Genomic DNA, 27,577 nt, shown 5'->3' on the forward strand with positions numbered 1-27,577 from the left:
TGAGACTGTTTAAATATTAAAATAGTTTTGGTAGAGTGTTTACAGGGGCGTATCACGTTGGGGGCAGGATCTGACCCCCAAGCGTCTGTGGATTCATAAGCTAAAGACGTTTTCACCATCTGGATTAAATGCAAAAATTTTTAACGACATTTAATTATTTCCGTAGGTTCTTTGCGTAGACATTCCATTTTAAAATGGATATATACTATTTCCATGATAACTAATGGACAATTTTGAACGAACTTTTACAGCTACAAGAACCAAATACATGGACAATCAAGGCTTTCTGTTATTTTTAATATTATAAGAAATATTCTTAACGAGAGTTCGTTATTTTCTTTAGGCAAGCGACAATTTCAAAGTTACAGTTTTGTGATATTTATGCAAAGCATGTTTTTACTGAAGGCATTTAGAATAAGATTATTTCTTAGTTCAAAGCTTTTACTGAAATATTTTGTACTAAATCGCTTATAAATAAAAGCACATAGAGTATATCTTAAACCAAGAGTTTTGTACTTGACCTTACGTGGATAAGTGGTCAAAGGAAAATTGTTTGAAAACAAAAACCAGTATTACAGAAGTTTTAGTTCTACCTCATCGAGTTTTGCCATCACACTTTTAATGTCAGGCAACGGAATTTTAGTCTTGATTTTCAGATAAATATGCGGAATCAATGTAATTGTTTGAAAACCCCATCTAATTATTAATTTTTCAAGGACAAGCAAAATGAAGTACAGCAGTGTAGCCGTTAGTTTACTGGTGTTTGTCATTTACTATAACGTCATTTGTACTTCCTGCACAGACTGGCATTTCACGGGTACGTATTTACGTTTTGTTACCCAGCTATTTATCATATTCGCTTCAGTAAAGCAAAATGTAACCAACAAACAAAATAATTCAATTCCAGTTAATGTAAGCACTTATTAATTGACCGCGTTTTGGTCGTGGATCAAATAAACGAATTGCATATTTGCGCTTTCATTGCAAATATAAAAAGTTGTAATGCTTTTATAAAAATGCCCTTTAAAATCTTTAAAAAAAATGTAAATGTATGATATGCAAAATGTTAAATATCGTTTAAAAATTGTAAAAACAGAAATTGACATTAAACTATTTCTTTCGCCATGCAACAGTTTGAGAAACTTAAGATCAACACCGAAAATAGATACTATGACGGCATAGAACAGAACCTAACACATTTTAAGGAATGACGAACTTGATGTTTGTCATCATAAGATTAAAACTCGACCCTGTTTCCTTGAGCTACAGTCTCACTTACATCCCGGCAGAGCCCCGGTAGACGTCCGGGGTGATTCGGGAACGACCGGGTATGACCGTGAACAACCGGAGTAGATCCGTAACTCTGCCGGCAACGTCCGGGATGATCCGGGAACATCCGGCATTCGACACCCGGATGGAATAAAATATTTGATATCACCGGGATGGTCGGTGATCCTTGAAGTATAGCTTTGCCGCCGACGACCGGGGTTACACCGAGGAGCACCGTAGCTCTGTCGGCACAAAGCGGGGATTATCCGGGGTATGATATAGCCGGGAGAGCTACGGTAGAGCCCCGGTGAATGCTGGCAAAGTCCCGGCAGAACCCCGGATGATACCGGCAGAGCCCCGGAGGATGACGGCAGAGCCCCGGAGGATGGTTGATCCCAGTAGAGCCCCGGCAAAGCCCGGTTCATTTCAAAAGAATCACGACAATTTGCAATGATTGCACTTGTTTGTAATAAAACCCTTCCCATTTCCCTTCTATCAAGTCTTGCATAAGGATTTTTCAGAAAATCATCATGAATTACTGTTCTGGTATTAAATTAAAATACGTATAAATGTAATAATTTGCCACCGTGGTCCTACCGGGACTCTGCCTGGATCGTCCAGGGCTCTGCCGGGGCTCTGCCTTGATCGACCGGGGCTCTGCCTGGGTCAACTTGGACTCTTCCGGCGTCACACGGGAACGACCGGGGAAGCACCGGCATGAACCGTAGCTTCACCTGGGCTCTGCGCATCCTGGGTGGTTAGTTTGGAATTACGGTAGTGCTGCCGGGGTAAGTGTGACCGCAACAATAATTTCACCCAGATCGTCTCGAATCATGCCAGTAACCTACCGGGGTGGTCCTGGGCTCTGCTGGGAGTAAGTGAGACCGCAGTTTTACATATAGGATATGGAACGCCATGACTGTCTTATGTGATCAATGTGTTGCCATCTTGTAAAATGCTGATAATATTTTGTCGTTTGTGATAATGCTAACATGTGCAACTTACACCATGTCTTATCCAAACAGCATGTTAACTTGTCAAATTCTCATGATAACATATGCAGATAGCATGTTAACTTGTCAAACGACATGTTAGCTTGTCAAAGTATCGTGATGACTTGTGTAAAGGACATGTTAACTTGTCAAGTTATTATTATGACTAATCATGATACATTGACATGTTTACATGTTCTTTACACCTATTATCATGATAATTCGACAGGTTTACATGCTGTTTGCACAAGTCTTAACGATATGTTTGCAAGTTAACATGTCGTTGCAAAAATATCGTGTCATGGCGTTCCATATCCGGAATTCACCGGGATCCTATAAGTTAACATGTCGTTTGTACATGTCATCATGATACTTCCACAAATCACGATATCTTTACAACTTAACATGTTGTCTGCACATGTCATCGCGATAATTTGATAAGTTAACATGTTCTTTTCACATGTCATCATGATACTTTGACATGTTAGCATGGTGTTTGCTCAAGTTAGCATGATCCTTTGACAAGACATAATGTGAATTGCATATGTTAACATGCTCAAACGACAAAATAATATCAACGTTTCACAAGATAGCAAACAAATTGATCACATAAGACAGTCACGGCGTTCAATAATAGGAAGTAGATTCTAAAGTCATCTTTTGTAAACAATTGTTTCATGGAGTAGTATGTGCGTCTCTTTAACGTCAAACACTGCGAATATAAGCCCACCATCTCGCATATGAGTCACTCCCGATGACCATAATTGGCGGCGGCAGCCATCTTGGACTTTTAATGCATGACATCTCCTACAGAGCTGACACTTAGAGCTTGAGGTCAGGGAGACCGGGATAAAATGCGTACGAGTGATTTTACTTACAATCGATCATAAGCGTTCGATAGAACCTTTAAAAACGTTTCATTTGATACCCAACTACGTTACCAACGTTCGTTTGGAAGATATGTTATACACAAATAATTTTTGTTCTCCTTGGATTTCACCCAAGCCACTGATTATTTTAGCTCAACATGAGCTATCACGTAGAATGACGCATCGTTTAATAAATAGAATGACATCATTATTTTATTTATAATCTCCCAGCTAGAGTTTTTAGCTCCTCGACGACAAGTGTTATATTTAAATAAATAAATCCAATTTATTTAACGATTGATGCAAAGATAACTATTTAAATCCAATTGCAGTAAAAAGCGAACAGATAAACCGAAATTATTATTTTTTTATCGACGAAGCCTTCAAAAAGACTCATTTTTGCGCGGCGGCCATATTAATTATATGGCTAGTCCTGACGTGTTTAGACACGTTTACGCTTTGATAAACATGTTTGTAAGGTATGAATACTTTTTCACCATCACAACAACGGCCACTTTCACCACCACCTCCACCACCTGCACCACCACCACACCACTACCACCACCACCACATCCACCTCCACCACCACCTCAACACTACATCCACCACCACCACGTGGTGTGGTGGTGCAGGTGGTGGAGTTGGTGGTTGAAGTGGTGGTAAAAGTGGTAGTTGTGGTGGAGGTGGTGAAAGTGGTGGATGTGGAGGTGGATGTGGAGGTGGTGGATGTGGAGGTGGTGGTGCAGGTGGTGGTGGAGCCGTGGAGGTGGTGGTGGTGAATGTGGAGGTGGTGGTGGTGGTGAAAGTGGCCGTTGTTGTGATGGTGAAAAAGTATACATACCTTACAAACATGTTTATCAAAGCGTAAACGTGTCTAAACACGTCAGGACTAGCCATATAATTAATATGGCCGCCGCGCAAAAATGGGTCTTTTTGAAGGCTTCGTCGATAAAAAAATAATAATTTCGGTTTATCTGTTCGCTTTTTAATGCAATTGGATTTAAATGGTTATCTTTGCATCAATCGTTAAATAAATTGGATTTATTTATTTAAATATAACACTTGTAGTCGAGGAGCTAAAAACTCTAGCTCGGGTATAATTCCGGGAGATTATAAATAAATAATGATGTCATTCTATTTATAAAACGATGCGTCATTCTAGATGCTCATGTTTAGCTAAAATAATCAGTGGCTTGGGTGAAATCCGAGGACATAAAATATTTAGAACAAAAATCATTCGTGTATAACATATCTTCCTTACGAACGTTGGTAACGTAGTTGGGTATCAAATGAAACGTTTTTAAAGGTTCTATCGAACGCTTATGATCGATTGTAAGTAAAATCACTCGTACGCATTTTATCCCGGTCTCCCTGACCTCAAGTTCTAAGTGTCAGCTCACTCATTACATGATAACACAACATAGAAATTCTTAAAATACTCCTTACATAATCTTAAACAAATGATGAGATACATATCTAATTTATTTTTACAGGACCAAACATAGCTCTTCATAAAACAGCTATTCAAATACCCGGAAGTTATCAGGATAAAGGTCCGAACGGTAAAAGTTATCCAGCAAGTCTAGCAGTTGATGGTAACAATAACACAGACTTTCTTCAGGGCAGTTGTTCTCATACCAGCGCGCTTTCATATGATAACGCAAGATATGATTTTGCTGAATGGACTGTTGATCTTGGAGCATATTATAACATAACTGGGATTATCATATATAACAGACAGGGTATGTCCTTATAATTGTAAGTAATCATTTTCCCGCTGAGAACGATTCTTTTTTGTTTCCGCCGTCATATTACAAAATAGATTTAGCCTATTTCTTTGTAAAAAGGTGAAATATCTTCTAGGCGACTTTATTTTTTTCTCTTTTTCCATTTTTTCAGAAGAAATAACATTCGAGCTTTTCTAGTCAGTCATGTTGCCAATGCCCGTTCCCGTTGTCGAATACAAACATTAAAATTTGTCCTTTTTTCATTATTTTTCTTTTATTTTTTTATGACTTGTGTTCATACTTGTACACAACAACCCTCCGTCCAAGACCTTGTATACGTTCTCTTGAGCATCGCAGATTATATTTTTCAAAATTTACTAAATTTTCAAATAAACTGACTTAGGAGACCTTTTATTATTTTTATATTTACTTAATTCATTGCTGAGGAAAAAAACATGAAAGTGACCCTAAATGTTAACACTGCATGTGAGTCATTTATTGAACAGCATAATGTTTATATTCTTTATTTATCTGCATACAAAACAGTCAATATTAAGTGACGCTAAATGTTTCTTCACGCTTGTCAGCTATTGATTTTATATTTTCAACATTAATGAAGATATCATTGTCTTTATGTTGTTTTGATTGCTTTAATATCTTTTGCACTTATTCTTGTAAAGTTTATGCTATATCTAAATAACATCGTTTTATTATTAATTCATTCGGATTAAAAACAATAGCCGTAAAATACAATACGAAATGAGACAACACAGTATTTCTGAGATGCTTCACATCCGCTCCTACATTTTTGTAAACATTTGGCGATTTCCTATTAAAATATGCTACAAAAATATAGAAAAACAATGACAACATGCAGTACCCTCAACACACAGACCTCTCTTGTATCAGGTAATCACTTAACCGACTAACGATACTTTAAATTCAGTTAGCTTCAAACAGAAGACTGTACTTAAGATCCTGTCACACTAGACTCCGTCTTTACTGCGTTTGCACGGCGTTCGTAAATTTAACAAAGCGCCGCGAGATCGCAAGAAAAATCTGATATTTTTGATGACATGGATACTTCACGGCGTCATCACGGCGTCCACTGCGTTGTTTCGACAATGCCATGGTGTTGTAAGCGTCCTTACGGCGCTTTAATTGGCGATTGTCTGCGTTTGGACTGCGCTTCTACTGAGTTCTTTGCGCTTCCACTGCGCATTCACGGCGCTCACATGGCGCTCTCGCAGCGCTCACACTGCGAAATCGTGCTTCATATACCAGCGATTACTCATTCTAAAAAGTTGTGTACCTGCTATGGAAGGATATTAACGCCAAAATTACATCTTGCTTTCTTACTTTACATCGTGCTTTCTAACTTGTACATCTTGCATTCTGACTTTTACATCTTGCATTCTGACTTGTACATCTTGCATTCTGACTTATGACATTCGTCATTCATGCTGAGTAAATAGACCCAAATACAAAAAGTTGCAGGTTAAGTTATTGAATTACATTGTAATATACCAGATCAACAAATGAATAATAATTGATCGTTAAATAACGATATCAACATACAATTAAACAAGACGCACACAGCAGAAAGCATAATGTGCATGTAAGAAAGCAACATGTAAAGTCAGAATGCAAGATGTACAAGTCAAAATGCATGATGTACAAGTCAGAATGCAAGATGTACAAGTCAGAATGCAAGATGTACAAGTTAGAAAGCACGATGTAACGTAAGAAAGCAAGATGTAATTTTGGCGTTAATATTCTTCCATACCTGCTGCACCTGCAGGCAAGCAAGCAATATTCCAGCTTGCTACCGTTCATCACCCGTGGTTAAAAGGACATAAACTTGCAATCACGTTTTACATATACATTAAACTCTCTATTAAGACCACCAAAGAGACTGAACTGAAGTGAAGTTAATTGCCGGTGGCTTAATTGTGGCTTTAATTATCAAGGCATATACTAGGAATGAAAGTAAAAATAATTATATTTGACATTTATTCAATGATTAATCAATTTGATGTGTAAATTTCAGATAAATAATCCGTATATTTTATCCGAAATGATAGTTTTCAGAAATACATGTATAGCTGATCGCCCCAGCTCATTGGTAACTTACGTTACGTCATGATGTTGGCGTTACATCTTCTAAAAAAAACGCAGCCCCAACTTCTACACATCGTTCATGCCTGTGTATCTACTGGCTGAAAATGTTCTTATAAAATGAAATGAACGCAACACAGACAATGCCCTTGACTGTGAATCATGGAGCCCGGTAAACTTGTGTCCCTTTAACTCTGCCTTCAATTTCACTTGCATAACGTTCGCATCGCAACAAGTTTCGGTTGGTCTGCCGCATCTCTTATCATCCTGAAGTTCTTTTCTACCCTCATGGAAGCGTTTATGCCACTTGTGAATTAGCAAATGAGACACGTTTTTTGTTCCAGATGCAATTTCCATGTTTTCTTTAGTCTCCTCCTGTAGCGTCATACCAAGATTTACACAGAACTTTATTACTGCCTCTGCTCAAACAACGTCGCGCTCCTATCTGGCGTACATACCCTTGTCTTCATTGACATCTCCAACAAACAAAAGAAATCGTAGCGACGTTTGTTTTTTTAAGTGTTCTATAAACGTTATGAAAGAATGTTGAAGTCATTATCGTATAATAAAGAAGGGCACCAAAATAAGGACAATTTTTAAGTATTTTAAAATGGATATTAAAACTTTTTTTAAGCTGCGGCGTTCGTACGGCATAGGGTTGCTATGGTGATACATATAATCAACAAAATGAGATTTTTAAAAAAAAAATCACAACATGTTTGTATTTAATTCTTCTCCTAAATAGCGAAAATTATTTATAATATCTTGATAAATTATTAAGTTATTAATAGCGTCCATGAATATATTGACCAACCCTCGTAAATTTCATGGCCACTCTGTTAAAACATGTTAAAACAATTATATTATAACCTTCAAATATTACTATGAACTGATGTTATAATATTTAATCTTAATTAGAGCGTATGTCTGAAGATATTTAATATCAAATATCAAAATTCCATAAGTCTTGCTTCATGTACAAAATTCATCTATTAATAAAGAAATTAATTCTTCACAAAATAAATGTGCAGAAAGCATTGAATCACCCTGAAGTTTATTTTCTCACCTTAATACATATTTTCCAATCATAACAGTTTTAACACCTTGTTTTATCACGTGTCATGCTTTAGAGAATTCAAGCAGATGAATAATATTCATACTTTATTTTTGTCTCATTCGTATACATACATTTTTATACATATTTAAAAATATTCACATAAAATCTGCATACGACCATTCTATTTAAGAATTTCAAGAGACATTATATCAATGATAAACATATTCAAGACCTATTACAGTTAGACTAAAATCAAATAGTTAAATTACAATGTATATAAACAAAATATTAAAAGTAAGGTAACTGTAACATTTATATTTTCTATTTGGATGGCTTACTAGCACACAATCTAAACAAAACCCGAAGGATGGTTTATATATTTTATTATATGTGTTGCATCCAAGTATACACTCATAAACTCCCAAACATCAAGTAAACATATACACAGTAACAATAACGATATTTGATATTAAAGGCGTGGCTTTATCTTGTAGACTTGCTTACTACAGATAACCATCGCTAATCGAAAAATAAAAACTGCTAAGAAATTGAGAATTGTAAATCGGAGCACTAACGCGCGTATAAAAACGTTTTAAAAGATCGATTATCATCCAAGATAAGATCTTGCATGACCCGATTAGCAATGATTACCTTAACCTAGGTAAAAATACATTATCATGTTTAAAGCAAGTATAATGGCATTATTTAAAAGAAAATAAAAGACGACGTTGTAGAATGTTAAAACAGGTTTTGGCAAAATAACGTATCATTTCAGTTTTAGTGAACAGAAATATTAATTGTTCATTTTTAGACATTTGTACAAATGCATTATCTACCGTTTTAGCCTTATCAAATAATGATTGTCACAAGTCATCGTACACAAAGCAATCAAGAATGACATGGTTTTCGTCTTCAATACTGTCACAGAACTGGCATTTTCGTTCCAATACATCTAAGCCTTCGTAACGCCCAGTTTCTATGCGTAAAGGCGCAACACCACAACGAAACTTGCTAAATGCAGTGCGATGACAAGGATGCATAATGAGTTTACAATACAATTCTGTCTCATATTCTGTTTTAAACAGTCGATATGTACGCAACTTATTGCCACCACGACCAGAAGGACCTGTGACACTATTCAAAGATTCGAGCCAGTTTAAAACAAATTTTTCTTGCAATTTAGTTGTAACTTATTCACTATAGTATGTTTTGGAATGGAAATTCTTATATCACTATATTGGTATGCATTACAATTTTTTAACATATCATTAACATAGAAAAACCAGTTTTTACATGATCTATTTGCTGCAGATGCAGTACAAAGTGCAACTTGTTTGTTTTCTCTACAATCAAGCATATAAGAGAATCTAGATAAATGGATAGCAATGGATTTCCACTGTCTGATTTCTGGGGGTATCCATCCCATTTCACCTGAAACCGCGACGTAAGGCGTATGTATATCTACCGACACCTAAAAAGAAGCACATAGCGCGAAACTGCACTGCGTTAACGCACGAGTAAGAGCGATCACACCAGATAGCAGAACCATAACTGATTGTTGGCCTAACAGTTGAATCATACAGGTGCCGTAACATTGAAATCTAAGTGCTCTTGCAACATTAATCCAAAATACATATATCTATCAACGATATTAAGTGTGTGAACACCACATATAAAACTGAACGATGTTCTACGTATAGATAAAGGTCTAAAATGGACAATTTGACTTTTACTACTATTTATAAACATATCGTTGGTGCTACACCAGTTGTTAAGTGCATTTAATAAACATTGCAAATCTTTCTAATCTTTTGCCAACAAGACAATATCATCTGCATAAAGTAACATTCATATCTTATCAGATCCATAGTCAACACCAATATCAAGAGATTTTAGGTAAACAGCAAGATCATTTATATATAAATTAAACAAAAGGGGAGATAATATACAGCCTTGCCGTAATCCAGACTTAACAGTAAACCAGTCAGTATGTTTAGAGTTAATTCTTACACATGAATATACAGAATCATACAAAGATTGTACATTTTACCTTTTATACCTATGTCATACATTTTTTTCCATAGTAAATCTCTATTTATATAATCATATGCCTTTTTAAAATCAATAAAAGAAGCAAATGTAGACTGTTTACGTTTTTTCCTAGTATCAATAATATTTGTTAGCGTAAATAAATGATCAATAGTGCTTCTTTTCTTTCTATACCCATTCTGTTCGTCAACAATGACATCTCGATTTTCAGCCCAGTTACTTAGTCTATTATTTAATATAGCACAATAGAGTTTATAAACAGAACAAGTTAAAGAAATGCCCCTATATGATAATGGGTTTCTTGGATCCATACTTGCGGACTTAGGAATAGGGTTAATGACACTTTTACCCCAAATATTTGGAATAGTACCACTTTTAAAACATACAATAAACAGAGCGTGCATAAACATAACAGCAGTGTCATTCTTTAAGGCTTCAGTGGGTATTCCATCTATACCATTGGCTTTTCCAAGTTTACCTTCATCAATAACTGTTTTGACTTCCAAAACAGAAATATCACTATTAAAACTTAGTGTATCATAATCACCATTTACAATATCATACATGTTATCAAAAGATACATTTGGACTATTAAACAAATTGCCAAATTCTATTTTCTATTTAAGTAAAACATCACTAGGATCCGCGGACACAGAGCCGTCAGCCAGAACAACTTCATCAGGAATTATTTTCTTGTTTGCTTGCGTTATACCAATTCTACCAACAGATTTCCAGAAACTAGAACGATCAACATTACATTCATTTAATATATCCTTCTGAAGGTTGTACCAGTGACGGCGCTTAGCCCTTTGGACTTCAGCATCAAACTCTTTACGGATACTAACATATTTAGCTTTAAAAGAAACTCTATCAGCTCTATTATAACATTGCAACCACTGCTTTTCTGCAATTGAAAATTTACACCAAAGATCACTAAGATTATCCGTCCACAAAGGTTTACCTGGACGACGTATTTTAGAACCCGTGCCAGGTCCTATCTTTATAGATTTATAAGGTACATTTTCATACATAGCATTTTTAACAATTTCACACCATTTGTCATAGGCTATATTTACGTCATTTTGTGTGCGCATACCTTGTTCCAATGTATCAATCGTACTATTGACCTCTGACAGAATATCACTATTATACAAAAAATCATTACTAAAATAGCTTCTGTCAAATTTATCATAAGAATCACTAGTATTACCAAAATGTTCAGTTTTTTTACGTGTGATATTGCATAATATATTCCAGGATAAAAGTGAGTGGTCAGGTATCGACGACGAAGCAATTTAAATAATATTCTTACAATTATTGATAACATCTGACGTAAGTGTAACACAGAAATCTGAAAAATGGTCTATACTGTCATGTGGCACCAGACAATAATCAACAACCGATGCTCCTTTCACCGAAACAGACGTAAAATCATTATTTGTACAATTTCTACCATTCGATATACAGAAATTAGAGTTAATAAAAAAATCAATCAAAATTTCACCATATGCATTTACAGTATAGTCTTTTACATCTCGACTAGGAATCTGATCAATACCAGTAATATGATCATCTAGTTCTCCGACGCGACTGTTAAAATCACCACAGATAAATATACGACCTTGCGTCTGAAACAAATATATATCAGTCAACAATTTGTCATAAAAATGATTTACATCGAAAAAACGAGATGAATTTTGTGGTGGTAGGTAGCAAACACATGGATAAATATTCATGTTTTCAAACTTGTAGGATAATTTTAACTATAAAATACCTTCTGAAGAATTATCAGCAATATAAACCCTTTCTGTTATTTTCGGCGTATTTGCCATATGGACGGCTTTAGCCGTTTCTATAATAATAATAGTAGTAATAATAAATTAATAATAATAATAATAATAAATATAAAGAAAATTATACCATCAACAATAATTATAATTATACTGACAGATTTGGAAACATATTTAAATATTATAATACTAATAACAAATAATAATAATTATATTAATTAATAATATAGTAATTTTTTAGAAAACCCTTTGGCAAATAGGTGATCAATAAAACAATAACCCTCTGGTTAATGTCAAATGTTTCGAAAAGAGATTCTTTTACAAGAAATCCAACACCTCCAGAGCCGGTCCGTGCATTTTTATGTATATTTGCTCTTTTAAGACCAAACCAACGATAACCATCAATTGTTAAAACATCTCTTTTAATAAGATGAGATTCGGCTATGCCTAAAATGTCAAAATTATTGTCTAAAACACATTCGACTCTAAGTTTAAAATTATCAGAGTTACTATCAAAATTCCATCCGTTAACGTTCCAAATCCGGCACGTAACTAATCGAAATACCTCCTGCCACCACGATTCCATCCACGACCACCATTTCCACGTTGCCCGCCGTTTCCACGTCCGAATCGCCGACCATGGTGCACAGACCTGAAAGCACCATCACGGTGCCTGTTACCATGATCAGTCCTATCAGACCGATCCCCTCGGTCTCTGCGATCGTGAGAGTCATCATAGTTCCCGGAATCTTCCCGCTGATCACGTGCGGTTGAACCGTGATGTTTGCTGCCATTGGAATCACGATCCTGAGAACTGCTGCTATCGTCACGAGACCTACGTGGAATAACGCGCGATCCACGCACTGTGAGGCCGTGTGACTTCATTGCATTCAGAATGCTCCTGAAGTTGCAAGCAAGAACTCGGTCAGCCGGAGCCTGATCATGCTGAATAAACACATTCCCATACTGCTTACAAAAGTTAAACGATGCCTTTTTTGACATGATTTTACGCTTATCGTCATGCGATTTCAATTTTGCAACAATAACACCAGACTTATTTGGCTTTCTAGATTTCTTTCTATCAGCAGCGACACATCTGACATCACTAACACGAAGACCATCTTTGAAAAGTTTGTCAACTTTGGATTTCACATTCTCATTTGCAGACTCCGGCAGATTGCGTATTACAATATTCAAAGTTTTGTCATCACCCGAGTCATTTGGGGCCGAAGCACTACTTACTGATGCAATAGACACAATCTTGGCACTTAAAACATCAATATCTGCCTTCAAATCTGCCTCAATAGCCATCTTTGCATCTTCAATCTTAGTGTCAACAACGTTACGAATACGTGTCATCTCAGTGTTTACACGTTTATCGAGTACCTTGGCAACTTTTTCTGAAATCTTCTGCTCCAGTCCATTCTCCATCTTCTCAACGCGTTCATTAAGGGAGGAAAACAGCATGTGCATATCAGCCGATAAAGTTGCTATCAGCTGTACAACAGATGCATTGCCATCAACATGTATGTCAGCTGACGTCACAAGAACTTGGCGTGGTTTCTGAGGTGTATCCGTGTAAAGAGACCGTTTAGCGTTAGCTTCAATGCGTTGCTGTTTCTTCACAGTTGTCGCAATATCTGGTTCAGATAAATGACGCTTGCGTTCAGAAGTTACAGGTGTATTAATTTTCGTGATAAGCTGTGAAGCCATGATCGACTCTACGTACTCCTCTGCCTCGCATGTACTGTTCAAATCCGCTCCAAATTTAGCGTTTTTCATATCTTAGTCGAGCGTAAACTGACGAGCGAAATGTTCCAATGTGTACTCTAGTACTCTGCTGCGCTCAAGTCAAGCGTGACGAATCGCCAATCAAGTGGACAGGCTATCGATTTATTATACAAGTCAATGACTGTTACTATAAATAGCTAAATTCAGGTAGTACATGTACAATTTAAACTCATCAAATCTTCAAAATGTCAAAATTTTCACCTCTGATTAATCCATATAACTCCAAGCACTATATATATCACATAATCACTCTTTATAGTTCACAAAACCGTCTAAAACACACGAATTATCCAAATCTATCTGACAAATTGTAAACAAGACTAACGATGTCAACCTAAGATAATAGAAACGAAAAAACTACCGAAAATTAATTAGTCTCAGGTTAATATTACCAAACAATACCACTCGAACTGTAAATGTATGTAATATACATGTATTGCATGATTTTTTTACTTCCAATCGTTTTAATTTATTATTCAGACAGAAAATGTTTGTAAAATACACGTGGTTCTTATTTAGATACAAGTTGTTTTCTAAGAGTTTGAAAAATGAACCTCGTTCAGCTGTGACTTAATAATAAATGTGATATTCATTTTGAAATATGTTTTAAGTTTCAGATGTAGATCTACATTATCGCCTTAAAGGTTTTCAGGTGTTTGGATATAGATACATGGCATGCGTTGGCGGTTGGTGTAAAATCTTTGATGATAACCAAACTAATAAATATAATCAAGACATAATAAATATCAGCTTGGACTCTGTGCAATCATTCACTAAAGTAGCTATTAAGTTACCAAAGCGTCAATCAAGGGATGATGATAATATTTACTTGACCCTTTGCGAAGTAGAAATATATGCAGGTATTAAATTAATTGTTGTAATGAAAAGTGTTAAGCTGAAATTAAGTGAATTCGTTTATACATGTTTAACGTATTGTTTAAAAACTATAAAATTTTGTAGATTCTCTTAAAACAGTAGGCTTTAGAACTAAGATTACTAGCCTGTTTACCTATATTATCTATTAGGTGCAGAGAACCATACAATTAATTTCATGAATATTTAATGTTTATTCTTAATTTAAATTTAATATTTAAGCAGCATTTACTAATGGTGTGTTCATGCTTTGTAATTGTTTTCGTAGAGGTTTGTGAACAGATTAATGTAACACACGGAACAACGACACCAGATAAACCACTTTTCAATGTCAATGAAGAGGCTGAAATTCACTGTGAAAAAGGTTTTGAAACAAATAATCCAAAAATTATATGCCTGAAAAGATCAAATTCATTTGCTTGGGATAAGCATCCCCAATGTAACATAGTAACATGTGCCCTCCCAAATAAGCCAACAAATGGATATTACAAGACATATGGGACAACGATGGGAAATAATCTACCTTTATCGCTGCCTTTTGGAACCATAATTAATGTTGTATGTGATAAGGGATATGAAAGCATTAACCAGTCGTCATTTATAACGTGTCAAAGTGACAAGAAATGGAGTGATTATCCTCCAACTTGCACGAAAATAAAATGCCCCTATCCACGTACTATACATAATGGTAAATATAAATTTGCAAACAAAACAATTTATAGTGGCGGTCCTTCCTATTATAATACGACTATACAAGTGACTTGCAATAAAGGTTATTCTCTCAATGGAGACGATAAACGGATCTGTAATGAGCAAAATATGTGGACCGGAAACTCAAGTTGTCAGATAAATGAATGTGAATCTCCGAAAAAACCTGAAAATGCTATGTATATAGAAACAGAAATCAATGGCTTAATTTCACATTATACAAATGGAAGTCTCCATTACCTTGATCAGATACGCGTTATTTGTCGCCATGGATACGTGAATAATGCATCTGCTCCTGTTATACAATGTTTAGAAACTAAGTTATGGAGTGGGAAAATAGGCCACTGTAATTTAGTTACATGTAAAGGTCTTGAAGGATTAAACGGTGGTTTTTATAACTACTCAAAAGAAGAGTTTGCTAATGGATACCCTTACAGTACAGTTGTAACAGCAGCTTGTAAAGAACCGTTTCAATTATCGAATCCTAACAACAGAAGTAGAAAGTGTAATGCAAATGGGAAATGGGACAGTGAACCAGTCACATGCAGTAAGTCTTTTAATATGTATATATTTATTTGTTGTTTGACGAATATTTCATGTGTATATCAAACAATCCTATAGAACAACATTTCCTGTCTATTTAAAAAGGTTGTCAACGTATTTAGATATTTAAACAGTATAAAATAAATGCCTTATCCAAAACAAAAACACGACTCTACAAAAGGTATTAAAATTCCATAACTTGTGCAAACGTTACGTACTACTCTTGTTATGAGAATATATTGTCTCTACTACTGATTAGCTATAATTTTACTAAGACAGAACCGAATTTTTGTTTGGCAATACTCACCTGAAATCTATATTAATTTTCATTTCTTATGTGTTTAATGTTATTAGGGTTGAAAAACTCGATCTTATCACTCCCCGATGGTGATGTAAGCTAAGCAAAATTCTTATTGTTGGAAGTTCGAATCCTCTACAAGTCTTTGTAAAAACGCATTACTCTTTTTGTTCCCCTTAAATAAAAAAGTATGGAAATTGAGTTGATTGTCGGATGTAATGTTATACTTTTGATTCACTAATATTACTTTTCATTAATTACGTAAAGTTGTTCAATGAGTGATTTGCACGCCATATAATAAAGGTATACTAGATAAAGTGGTCAAGTTTTGCAAAGCGGATTAAAAAAACAACAACTAATGTTATAGATATATTCGAACCCGTAGTCTGAAAGTCTAGCACTTAGCTAGTGAGGCTCTTTAGATAAGTGATATGTTTACAATTCTAAGTACATATGTAATTCATATATGACCTTCTTTTAAACTTTGAAAACCGATAGTTACTGAATATTCGCAAGTTTCCGGTCAATATATAATTGACATTATGCTCATTAAATTTTTCATCTTCAAGTTAAGTTGAATTAAATATTGGTCATTCATCATTACATGTTTAACAGTCAATGTTTTGATATAAACATTGACTGTTATACTGATGATTGACCAACAGTTGATATTGAAAAAATGTTTAGAATAAAATATCAATATGTTTAAAATATTAAAAGACAGCCCAACTCTTTTTTAAAAATAAAACGTTAAAGGTAATTTCCGATGGATATTTTTAGAAATTTTCTTGGGCCATGCAATTTATTGATCTTTCATGTAAATAGATAGTAAAATTGAAATGAATAATGGCAAAATGTAAACTTATTTTGACTTTCACCAGATCACTTACTATATACTCTTGGATGGGCATAACGCCACTTTAATATTACAAATACCAAAACATAGTTCAATTTTGCTATATTTTCTAATATATAGGTTAATAAACAATTATGAAATAATAGTTTTTCGGTTATAACATAAATATTTGTTTATAATGAACAGTACAATTTGAAGAAGCTGCTTCACAAAGTACAAACGCACCATTAATAGGAGGTGTTACTGCAGCTGTTGTGGTAATTCTGAGTGTAATTGTAGTGGTTGCTTTCTTTTTATATCGGAGGTAAATATCTTTTTATATCTTTATAGATAAAATACTTAAATGACGCTAGAAACTTATGTTATTTAACACTAAGTCAACTAACATCAATGTATTTTAAAGCATCACAAATTGACCCTAAAGGTTTTCGTGTTTTGTCTTGTTTTGTTTTGAGCTCAACTTTTCATAACATAGGTTATTGTTATGTACAGTCATGCCATCCAGAAACTTGAACAGTGGACATATTTTGTTTTAACCCTCTTAATGGAGTGTTTTCATATTTGAACACAACAGTCCTATGGAGAAGACCTTAAAAAGACAAGATCAAACTTGACTTATAAAGTTCCTTGACCTTTGTTGTAGAATTCTTGAATTTTTCTTGAATATTGCCATAGTTGTCTATAACTTTGTTATTTATGAATGGTCTTCATACTTGGACACAAAAATTCTTTGGTCAAGACCTTTATACAGACCGACTTGACGATGACTTTAGATTATCAAGGTCACATTGTTGAATTTTATTTGTTGTTTGCTGTGACATACTATAAATTTGTTATTATATGAATTGATTGTCTTCATTATTGACCTTGACATTGAAGGTCATTTTTTAAATCTGACAGTTTTTTGTTTTTGTTTTTTAGTGCTAAAATTGGCAATAACTCTGTTTTTTATGAATGCATTGCCAGATACAACAAAACCTTACGATGAGTTAATGAACTTAACATTAACCTTTAATTGATATTGACCCTAAAAGTCAGATAAGTCTGGTCATTACATTTGGTCAAAACTTTGGTTTGATTTATATTTGGACAAAAGAACAATAATTTAAGACTTACATAATAATTTGACCTCGACATGTTCAATCGGCATGTTAAATTATTCTCACATGATTTTGATCTACATTTGACCTTGACTGTCGAGGTCAAATTATTGGACTTTGATTAAATTGTTATAATTTTGTTATAAATTACAGATTTCGTTTATACTTTGGTATATATAAATATCATATGATAATACCAAAATGTTCAATAATTCGAACATTTCCTTGATCGTAAGACTTTTTGACATAATTGATATTTGAAAAATAAAATAATGTACTTTACGGTCTTTAAATGGCATTGCATGGTGCATTAATACTTGTTTTTTGCTAAATATTTTTACTTTTTTCTATTTATGTTTGGCAAAAGATTAATCATAACAATCGACATGATGATTAATTCAAATGTCAAGGTCATTGACCGTCAACATCAAATCATTAAATTGGGCTTAAATTGTCATAACATTGTAACTTATAATTAAAAATTGTAATGGACAGATTTGACAAAACTACACTTATGAGATACCGAATATTAAATGTGCACGCTCCACTCTTATAATGCTGGATACTTACATTAAAGAAACAAAGAAAAGTAGGCACATTTCTGAAATAAATTTCTTATTAGACAGACTTATCTGCCCCTAATTGAAAATAATTATCTCTTATATGAAGTGATGCATTCTGAAGTAAATGTCTTTAGCGTTTTTTTTTGACAAAAAACAAATATTCAAGACAAATATCTTAAGTAAAGAGGGGGAAATAATTCAGCAAACCTGGCTTTTTAGATTATATGCCCCTTAGAAGTGCACTTTGAATTTGATTGTGAAAAAACACTCTCCTAATCTTTGATACCTTTCAAGAAATGTACCTTAAGAAATGGATTTTCAAGAAATATAAAGTCTAAAGTAGACATAACTGTGCAAATCTAGATTGATAGGTCACCTGCCCTCAAGAAATGCATTTTTATTTAAATACTGAACAAATATTGAATGTTTAAAGTAATTAACTTTGACAGTCTGAGAAAAATTGACACCAGAAACAAGTAAAAGAAAAGTATTAAGTAAATTGTAACAACTTATGATAATGCTTTGATATCAAACTTTAATACGTAAAGCGAACATCTCAATGCACTTTAACTTATTAATAATGTATTGATATTAAACATGATCTTAATTAAATATCAAATTAAAGGAGTGGAAGAAAGGATAATAATGGAAACCCAAAGCCGTATACACATTTGTGGAAAAGAGACACTAATGAAAGACAAATTTCAAACTCACAAGATGATGTGTATTCGGAGATTCAAGACACGAATATCAATACCATTTCTGGTAATATCTTTTGTTTTAATGTACTTTAAAATTCTATTTTTAATTTATTAATTAGTGTTTGTTTGAGCAGATAAAAGTGACGGAAAAAGAGTTTCTTCCAAAATAACTACACAGCGGTAAACTGTGGAACTGTGTGTCATCCTATACACGTAGAGTATTTGATCCTTATATATATTTTTTTATTAAAAAAATGAAATTTAGTATATTTAATGTCATCAGAAGTTTGTGTGTTGCTCGCATTTCATCTAACCATAGTAATACAACTAAAAATGCAAATAATCATTACATAATAATTAAAATAAAATACTTTATCATAACACATAAACGAATAACGCATTTAAGCTCATTTGCTTTAGAAAATACGTATTCAAAAGATGTTTCACCAAGTGATGTTACGTACAGCTACGTAAAGAAGACGACGACAAACAAAAATGTAATGAAGCATTCAAACCAAAGCTTGGATTCATTACAGACAGAACCTTACTACAGCTTCACAAATGTCAACAATGTCCCTAAAACAGCAATACTTGTGAAAGATCTTTCTGATCTAATTCTGACAGGCTCAGATGCCAAACGGAAGTTTGAGAAAGAGTTCAACGTAATACATTTATATTATTTATCCGCTTGTGATAAATTTAAAGGAAAATAAAAACATTTAAATATTTTGATAGATTTCACTTGATGAATTGAATCATGTAAAAATAAATGTTTGTCAATTGACTAAAACAAAATATGTTTTCATATAATTGTTTTTGGAACTTTATATTATACCTTAAGATTTCAAGCTTTATATATCTATATAGACGTAAAACTGAACACTTCTTATTCAAGTGTTTGCTTTATAAGAAAACTATTTTATACTAATGTATACTCTGTTATCATTCCGTAGTCATTATCTTACTTAAATATGGCTAATATGTAAATTTACTTATTGCAACTATTACCATAGTCATACAAAATATAATGTAAATAAATATCTTAAAATGCAAATAGTATATTTCAAACTTATTTTCAAAACTTTGCTTTTTTCATCCCTTCAGGAACTCCCTCAAGGAATGATTCAACCTCACAAAGAAGCATTGAAAAAGAAGAACATAATTAAGAATCGATATAGGAACCTCTATGCTTGTACGCTTTATATATTTGTTTATCTGTATGGTATAGCTATTTAATTGTTACACATAGAAAATGCTTAAATTACTTTATGATTCTCTTCTCCTTTCTGCACTCAAGTACAAACTTTTTTATTGTTTGACTTAGTATTTAAGAAATGGAAATTACCACTTAGTCGATATATTCATTTCTAAGCTTTTTTCTTTGTATGATATAGATGATGACACACGAGTTGTATTAAAAACTGACGAAGCATCACAGTCGGATTATATTAATGCCTGCTATGTGCATGTAAGTGAAATAAACTATGACAATCTATAAAGTATTCTGTAACAAATATGCCAGTCGTTAGTTGTTTTGTCTGCAAGTTAATGTGTAATACACTCATGAAATCCGTAAATCGTCTTTTTTTTGTTCTTTATTGTTCTTTTTTGTTTTTGATAACGTGTAAATATTTATTAAAAGCTTTCTCCTCAAGTGAACATGTATATAAATAGTGGAATAACACAGATTAAACATGATCACCTTATTTTAAAACGTAAAGTTTAAAGCTCTACTCGCTCTGAAAATCCTGAATTGTTAAAATGTATTTATTGTTTAACTCATTGCCAAGTTCTACAATGTGTGCATACACTTTTATTTCAGGGTTTCACGACATTTAAACAGTATATAGCATCACAAGGTATGTTCATAAATGTTTTCATCATCGTATACAGATATTTTCTAAAATTTTGAATTCTTATAAGTAATTTTAAAGGCAACTCAAACATTGTGATTTATGCATTTTGACTTCTTTAATTTTAGGACCGACGAAGGAAATATTAGTGGACTTTTGGAGAATGATTTGGCAAGAAGAGAGCTCAAGGATTGTTATGCTTACAAATCTGATAGAAGAAGGGAAGGTAAACCAAGCCATAGCATTTTGTCCTTTATAGTATTATATTTTTGTATATGAAATGATAGCGTAGTTAGACAATAATATCAGTTTAGATATCGCTATATGAATTAAAGTTGTTAAAGTTTTCACCGACGCAACCTTGGCAGCAAAGTGAATACACTTCTGTAAAACCGATGCGCATGAAATGTTATTGTCAGCTGTCATGTTTTAAAGAATTCACTAAATTATTCAATATATCATGGTACCCGATTTCTTTAACATGAAATAAAAAAAATCTAATTCCAGGAAAAATGTGAGCAGTATTGGCCAGAAGAAGGAACCAGCCATGTGTTCGGCAATATCATAGTACACACAGAGAAAATTGACAATTTCTCACAATTTGTGAAAAGGACCTTTCAAGTGAAAAAGGTATTTACTTAAAAGTTATATGATACAAAATTGTATTAATTACAGCTCAATGTGTATTGATCATGCTACTAATATTTTTGCACAATTATATACGTTGCCATTTTCATCTTCAGGAAGGTTCGAAACAAAAGTCACGGACAGTGACACAGTATCATTTCACCGCATGGCCAGACAAAGGGGTTCCGAAATATGCATCTTCACTTGTACAATTTACTAACAAAGTGAAATATGACTCAGTCGAACAGAATGGACCAATTGTTGTACATTGCAGGTATGTTATCTTCAACATTTTGCCATTATTATTTGTAGTGGACTTATCCAATACAATGCCTTCATTCTCTGAACATGCTTTTAGCATATCATGTATAAGGTATTTATGCACATTTATTGCATTGTCACAATACCATTTGGCCGATTTCTTTTCGCTTGATTAACCTTATCTAGTCTTAGCCTAGCTAGGTGGGCCTATTATTCAATCATTTATTTGTTTTCTTTGAATTCCTAATCAATTACAAATTATTTATCATTAAGTGATTAACTTAACCTGTCCGTGCTCTGTCTCTTGTTTTGGGTCCGCCTGGGCTCCTTGCCACTGGTTCTTGTTGCTGGGTCGTATGGGGGTTGCGTTCATTGAGCGCCACCTTTCCTTGTTGATCTTGTTTATCATATTTCATGACGTTTTATATTTTCTTTGATAGTGCTGGTGTAGGAAGAACTGGAACCTTTATTGCACTTGACTTTCTGACTGAACAAGGAAAAGCCATGGGCTATATTGATGTTCTTGGAACTATTACTGCGTTTCGGTCACAACGAGTATGCCTTGTACAAACTCTGGTATGGAAAATTTCATTTACATATTTACACTTATGCCTTGTAGAAATAACAGAACTTAAAATATGATTTTGAATTGTTGATTTTCTGAAAATTATCAAATTCTTATCCAATTTTCCAGGACCAGTATATATTTGTTCACCATGCTCTTGTTGAATCTTTGATGCTGCCCACATCGGCACTACCGGCTTATAAATTTCCAGAAGCATTTCAGGAACTACTTCAGATAGACACAAAAAAGAAAAAGTCGAAATTAATTCTAGAGTTTGAGGTTTGTTTATTTACTTATCAACTTAAATAATTTCATTAATATCTTCAAGTTTATCATTTGTTGATTATTCGAATTATAAAACCAAAAAATTACTTTTATCTTATTATTTTAAAAAGCTATAAGTACATACATATTACATATTATATCACAATCTGGAAATAGATGACATCCGTACAAAATACACGTACTTTACAATTTAAGAATGCTTCATAAATTTACAGTATTTAAACAATGCCCGGATTTTCAAAAAAGAAACTGAATTTAATACAAGTAAAATATTTTGTTACAGACTTTAAAGAAAGTATCACCAGTGGCCGATGAGGGTGACTATGTATCATCCAAACTTGTCAGGAACAGACGGAAGAATAGATATTCCAATGTGCTTCCCGGTATGATACATTGTATTACAGCTTTCTTTGTGAACATTTGTGAACATTGTTTATAACTACACTTATATTATCCTGTTAAAACTGCATGCATAGATTCAAGTAACAATTTACATGTTATGTGTGATTATTGACTGACTTTGTAGTATCTTTTACCATATTTCTACTGTTACAGTTTTTTCTTGACATATGGAAGTAATTTAATTTGTTTGCAATCAGTAAATTACTTTTTCTGTTCACTTCAATATGTTTTATTCTTGAATACATTTTCAAAATTTTCATGAAAATGAACATGAATCTGAAGACATTGCTGCAAAATGTGAACACGATTCAAGAACTGCATTTTTTGTCATTTGAATACGTAGATTCTTTCACCATGACATTGTGAAGTTATACGTCAAGATTCAAGTTTTATTAGTGTATCATACAAAAATGCACTCTTAGTATCATTATGAAATACTAATGACATAATGCAAATAGTTACCTGGCGAATTGATGACGAATAAATGCGAATAAATTTTCCTCTGTTTTTACCTAATTCATTTATTTTTCTATAATTCCGGTACAATGCAATTTCTTAACATGTTAAATGATAAAGTTCAAGAATTATTTTACTTTTAAAACATTGAATTAATAATATTTCTTGCGGCTTCTTTTCAGTCGAAGAGTTCACGCCATCTTTGCTGTCAACTCATTTAGATAGTGACAATAGATATATAAATGCTGTATTCTTGCCGGTAAATGCAATATTCAATTATTTTCTTATTTGTTAAATAATATATGTAGTAATGATGTTTGAATATTTTATCTTTTAGAATTATATTTGGTTGACTGTTTTAAGTCGATAATTGCCATTATTCATAGCATTTAATGATACGTATGTATGTCTTACAGTCACTCTCTTTGCTTGTATTACATGTGATAATTGCTCGACTGTGTTCTTGTCAGTTATTGCGTTACTTGATTTATTCATTTCAAGTTAATTTAATACTCTTTTGTTTCAATAAACGCAGGAAAATAGTTAAAGAAGTAGTATGTGTATTTAAGCTTTACTTAGTTTTATTTAGTTTTATATTCAATAACCTCCTTTGTGTTTTCCCTTCGGTTATTTCAATAAATAAATTCTTCTTTACTTTCAATATTTAGAGAGAGAAAACTGTCTACGTGTATATAAATTGTTTTTTATTTCAATTTATTATAAAAGTTTGGTGCAAAAAAACAAAAAAGATGATAAAGTAAAATATATCAAAGTGTAGTAAAAAAGGGGTTATACTGTTGAAATGCCCAATTTACTTTTGGAAATACACGTAACTGGGTCCAAAAGGTAGGAGAACTAAGGTCGCTGACTTCAAATAATTTGACCATCACCGCTTTTAGTTCGAATCCACCACGCATTGACCTTGTATTCTTTTATGAGATGCCGCTATCCAGATAGCTTATTAAAAGTAAACAATTCAAAACAATCTTACAACTTGGACGACATAAAACAATGATGTAACTTTGATATGTAATAACAAAGAAATAATTTATAGTTCACAGCTTATAACATGACTTTTTAGGTCTTTTCATTGTATTAAAATTAATTAATCATAATTTTTATGAACGGTTACATTTGTTAGAGTTACAAAGAAAGAAAAGCCTTTATCATAACACAAACACCGCTGGAAACCACAAAAGAGGACTTCTGGGATCTTATATGGGAACATGATGTCCACACTATCGTTATGATGAACAATATTAAAGAAACTGTGGTATGAAATAAATTGTTTTAAAACATGGCAACAAATGTTAAAAAAATTGATACAAATAGCGTGCTAAGATCGTTTTGGCGTCGTGTTTAAAGATGCTTGCTCTGATGTTTTTTTTTTTATTGCAAATGATGCCAATGTAATTATTTGTTATTAATTATGTTTCACATAGTACTTTGAACTTTCTCTCTTATAAAAGAAGAGTTTTCTAAATGACACGATGAATTATATAGAAGCAATATCATCGGGTCGTCTCATGCGTTTATTTGACAATAATTATACAACATTCCATCTGTAAAACAACTATAACTAATCTCGTTTTATTGCGTTATTTACAAAGCCCTAATCTGTCATAGCTAAGATGTTTTGGGGTTTTACGCATCGACCCCTGACTTTAAGGATGTAATTATTTAGTCATAATTTTTAATACTGGTGACAATTATTTGTTAAGTATTCTGTTTTATGAAATAATGAATTACATGAACGTTTTTTAGAATAGTAATAATACAGTAAGGAAAGAAAGAAAGTTTCTATAATCATAAAAACAGTCATGAGCGCAGCGTCTCGCCTTCCATAAAAATGTTTTGATTTCTTTTAAGTATCCCATAACCATGTGTGACTTCACTTTTTAAGCTATAAAACAGTCTTTAAAAGAATTTACACTTTCACTGGTTACGTATTTAAAATATTATTTTATGTTTTCATAAAGGATTCTGAGAAGTATTGGCCTGAGAAAGGTGAATCTGTTACATTTGGTAACATAGAGATCACCGAAGATGGTGTCGAAAAGAAGAATCATCATCATCTTGTAACACTGTCAGCAAAGAAGCATAAATTGGTAATACAACTATTCCAATTAAATTCAGTGAAGTTAGCTTATCTGATAACTTTGTATCTAAATTCAAAAGACGGAATATATCTTAACCCGACGTTAGATGTTGTGTGTTGTACTTTTAAAAATTTCTTAAATTAACTTACATTGTTTATTTATTGCAAATACTACATAACTTTCGAGATATTTTCTTTTTCAAAAGGATATTTTAATTCAAATGTCGAGGGCGTACATTGTCGTGGTTGATGTAGTTGAATCTCGACGAGAATTGTGGATTTTTTTGTCATGTGAGGAAGCTCTCCAGTTACCTGGCGGAATGTCAGTGCTTCTACTTAAGTAACGGCTTAACAATGTATGGAGAGGCAACTGAGGTCTTCCTTCACCAATAAAGCTGGAAGGTCTCTATATGACCTATCTTGTGTTGGTCCCACGTAAAACCCAGCAACATCAGCATTTAATGTCTTCCTTTTCAAATATTTAGACCCGTAAGATAAAACAAATTCGGTGTGGGGGATGGTCCTACAATCACAGTTTACCAGACTCCCCAGGTGTTATACTAACACTGTTAGAAATTGTTAAAGTATGGCAGCGACAGTCTGGTCATCATACGATTGTTGTACACTGCATGTAAGTTTTTTACTCCCAAGTTTTACTGATTTATAATTACCAAAAAAAAGTTAATCTTAAATATAATACTCATATCATTTCAAATTGAAAGACTTTTCAGAAATGATATTGATACTTTTCTTTCTTTCTGAAGTTAGAAAGAAACACATTTACTATTTACATTAATTAATTTATACATTTCATATACGATATTCTTTATTGCTTCAATAGTCTAACTTTAAATTGAAAAACAAAAATACATTTTTTGTAGATTATTCTGTAAATATTGACGAAAAGCATACAAACAATTTTGAAAATTGCGATGCAGTTTGCTTACTGTATTGACATCAAATTTATACTGTTAGAAAGAAACACGTACACTTTGGACATTATCTAGTTTATACATTTCATATACAATATTGCTTTATTGCTTTAAGAGTCATAGTTTAAATTGGAAACTAATTCACATTTCTGTAGATTTATCTGTAACGAAAGACGTAAAGCATGCATGCAATTTTTTAAAGTCATGCAATTTGCTTACTGTATAGAGATCACATTTATTCTGGCATGGCATGCTTTTCTTGTACATTGAATAATTTTACCAGGAATGGTGTGGACAAAAGTGGTTTGTACTGTGTGATATCAGCAGTTATAGATCGCTTACAGATCGAGCAGGACGTGGCAATATCCCAGGTCATTGAAGAAATGAGGAGCGCTAGAGAACAGGTTATACCCTCTGTGGTAAGCATTGTTATCTGTGAACAAAATATTGATAAAATGGTTGATTTACTCAACAGCCTATAAACAACATATTCGATTGTGTTGTTTTTTGCGCTTTTTACCATGCAATTGTTTTGATAAATAAAGAATCATCAAAAAATTTTATAGTGAATAAATTCGTATGTTCACAGTTATGGATTGAGATTTAAAGTAGTATATTTCGTAGTATATTACAAAATATTGCATATATGATAAATTTTTTTTAAAAAAAATTTTTTTTTTCCCAAAAAAATTTTTTATTCAAAAAAAAAAAACCCGGTTTTTTTTGGGGGTTTTAAAGTAAAAAAAAACCCTTTTGGCCCCCCTAAATTTTTAAAAAAAATTTTTTTTTAAAAA

At 33.0% G+C, this 27,577-nt stretch overlaps 1 protein-coding gene across 1 annotated transcript; it reads left to right on the forward strand.

Annotated features, from left to right (window-relative positions):
- Positions 1 to 688: 688 nt before the first annotated feature.
- On the forward strand, positions 689 to 27,202 carry LOC132749428 (receptor-type tyrosine-protein phosphatase kappa-like; the record flags this gene model as incomplete). The annotated part of the gene is given in 21 exon segments (XM_060739157.1): positions 689 to 817; positions 4,624 to 4,872; positions 14,274 to 14,522; positions 14,804 to 15,790; positions 17,127 to 17,244; positions 19,229 to 19,368; positions 19,725 to 19,966; positions 20,409 to 20,496; positions 20,699 to 20,772; positions 21,127 to 21,163; positions 21,286 to 21,383; positions 21,665 to 21,787; positions 21,901 to 22,058; positions 22,486 to 22,621; positions 22,740 to 22,889; positions 23,179 to 23,278; positions 23,936 to 24,012; positions 24,895 to 25,026; positions 25,733 to 25,861; positions 26,337 to 26,482; positions 27,067 to 27,202. Coding segments are annotated over 21 exon segments (3,660 nt in total), but the record flags the coding sequence as incomplete, so codon positions are not given.
- Between the last annotated feature and the right edge of the window lie 375 nt (positions 27,203 to 27,577).

Source organism: Ruditapes philippinarum, unplaced genomic scaffold (assembly GCF_026571515.1).
Source record: "Ruditapes philippinarum isolate M1 unplaced genomic scaffold, ASM2657151v2 ctg7062_1_1_1_1, whole genome shotgun sequence".
NCBI classification, from domain to species: Eukaryota; Metazoa; Mollusca; class Bivalvia; order Venerida; family Veneridae; genus Ruditapes; species Ruditapes philippinarum.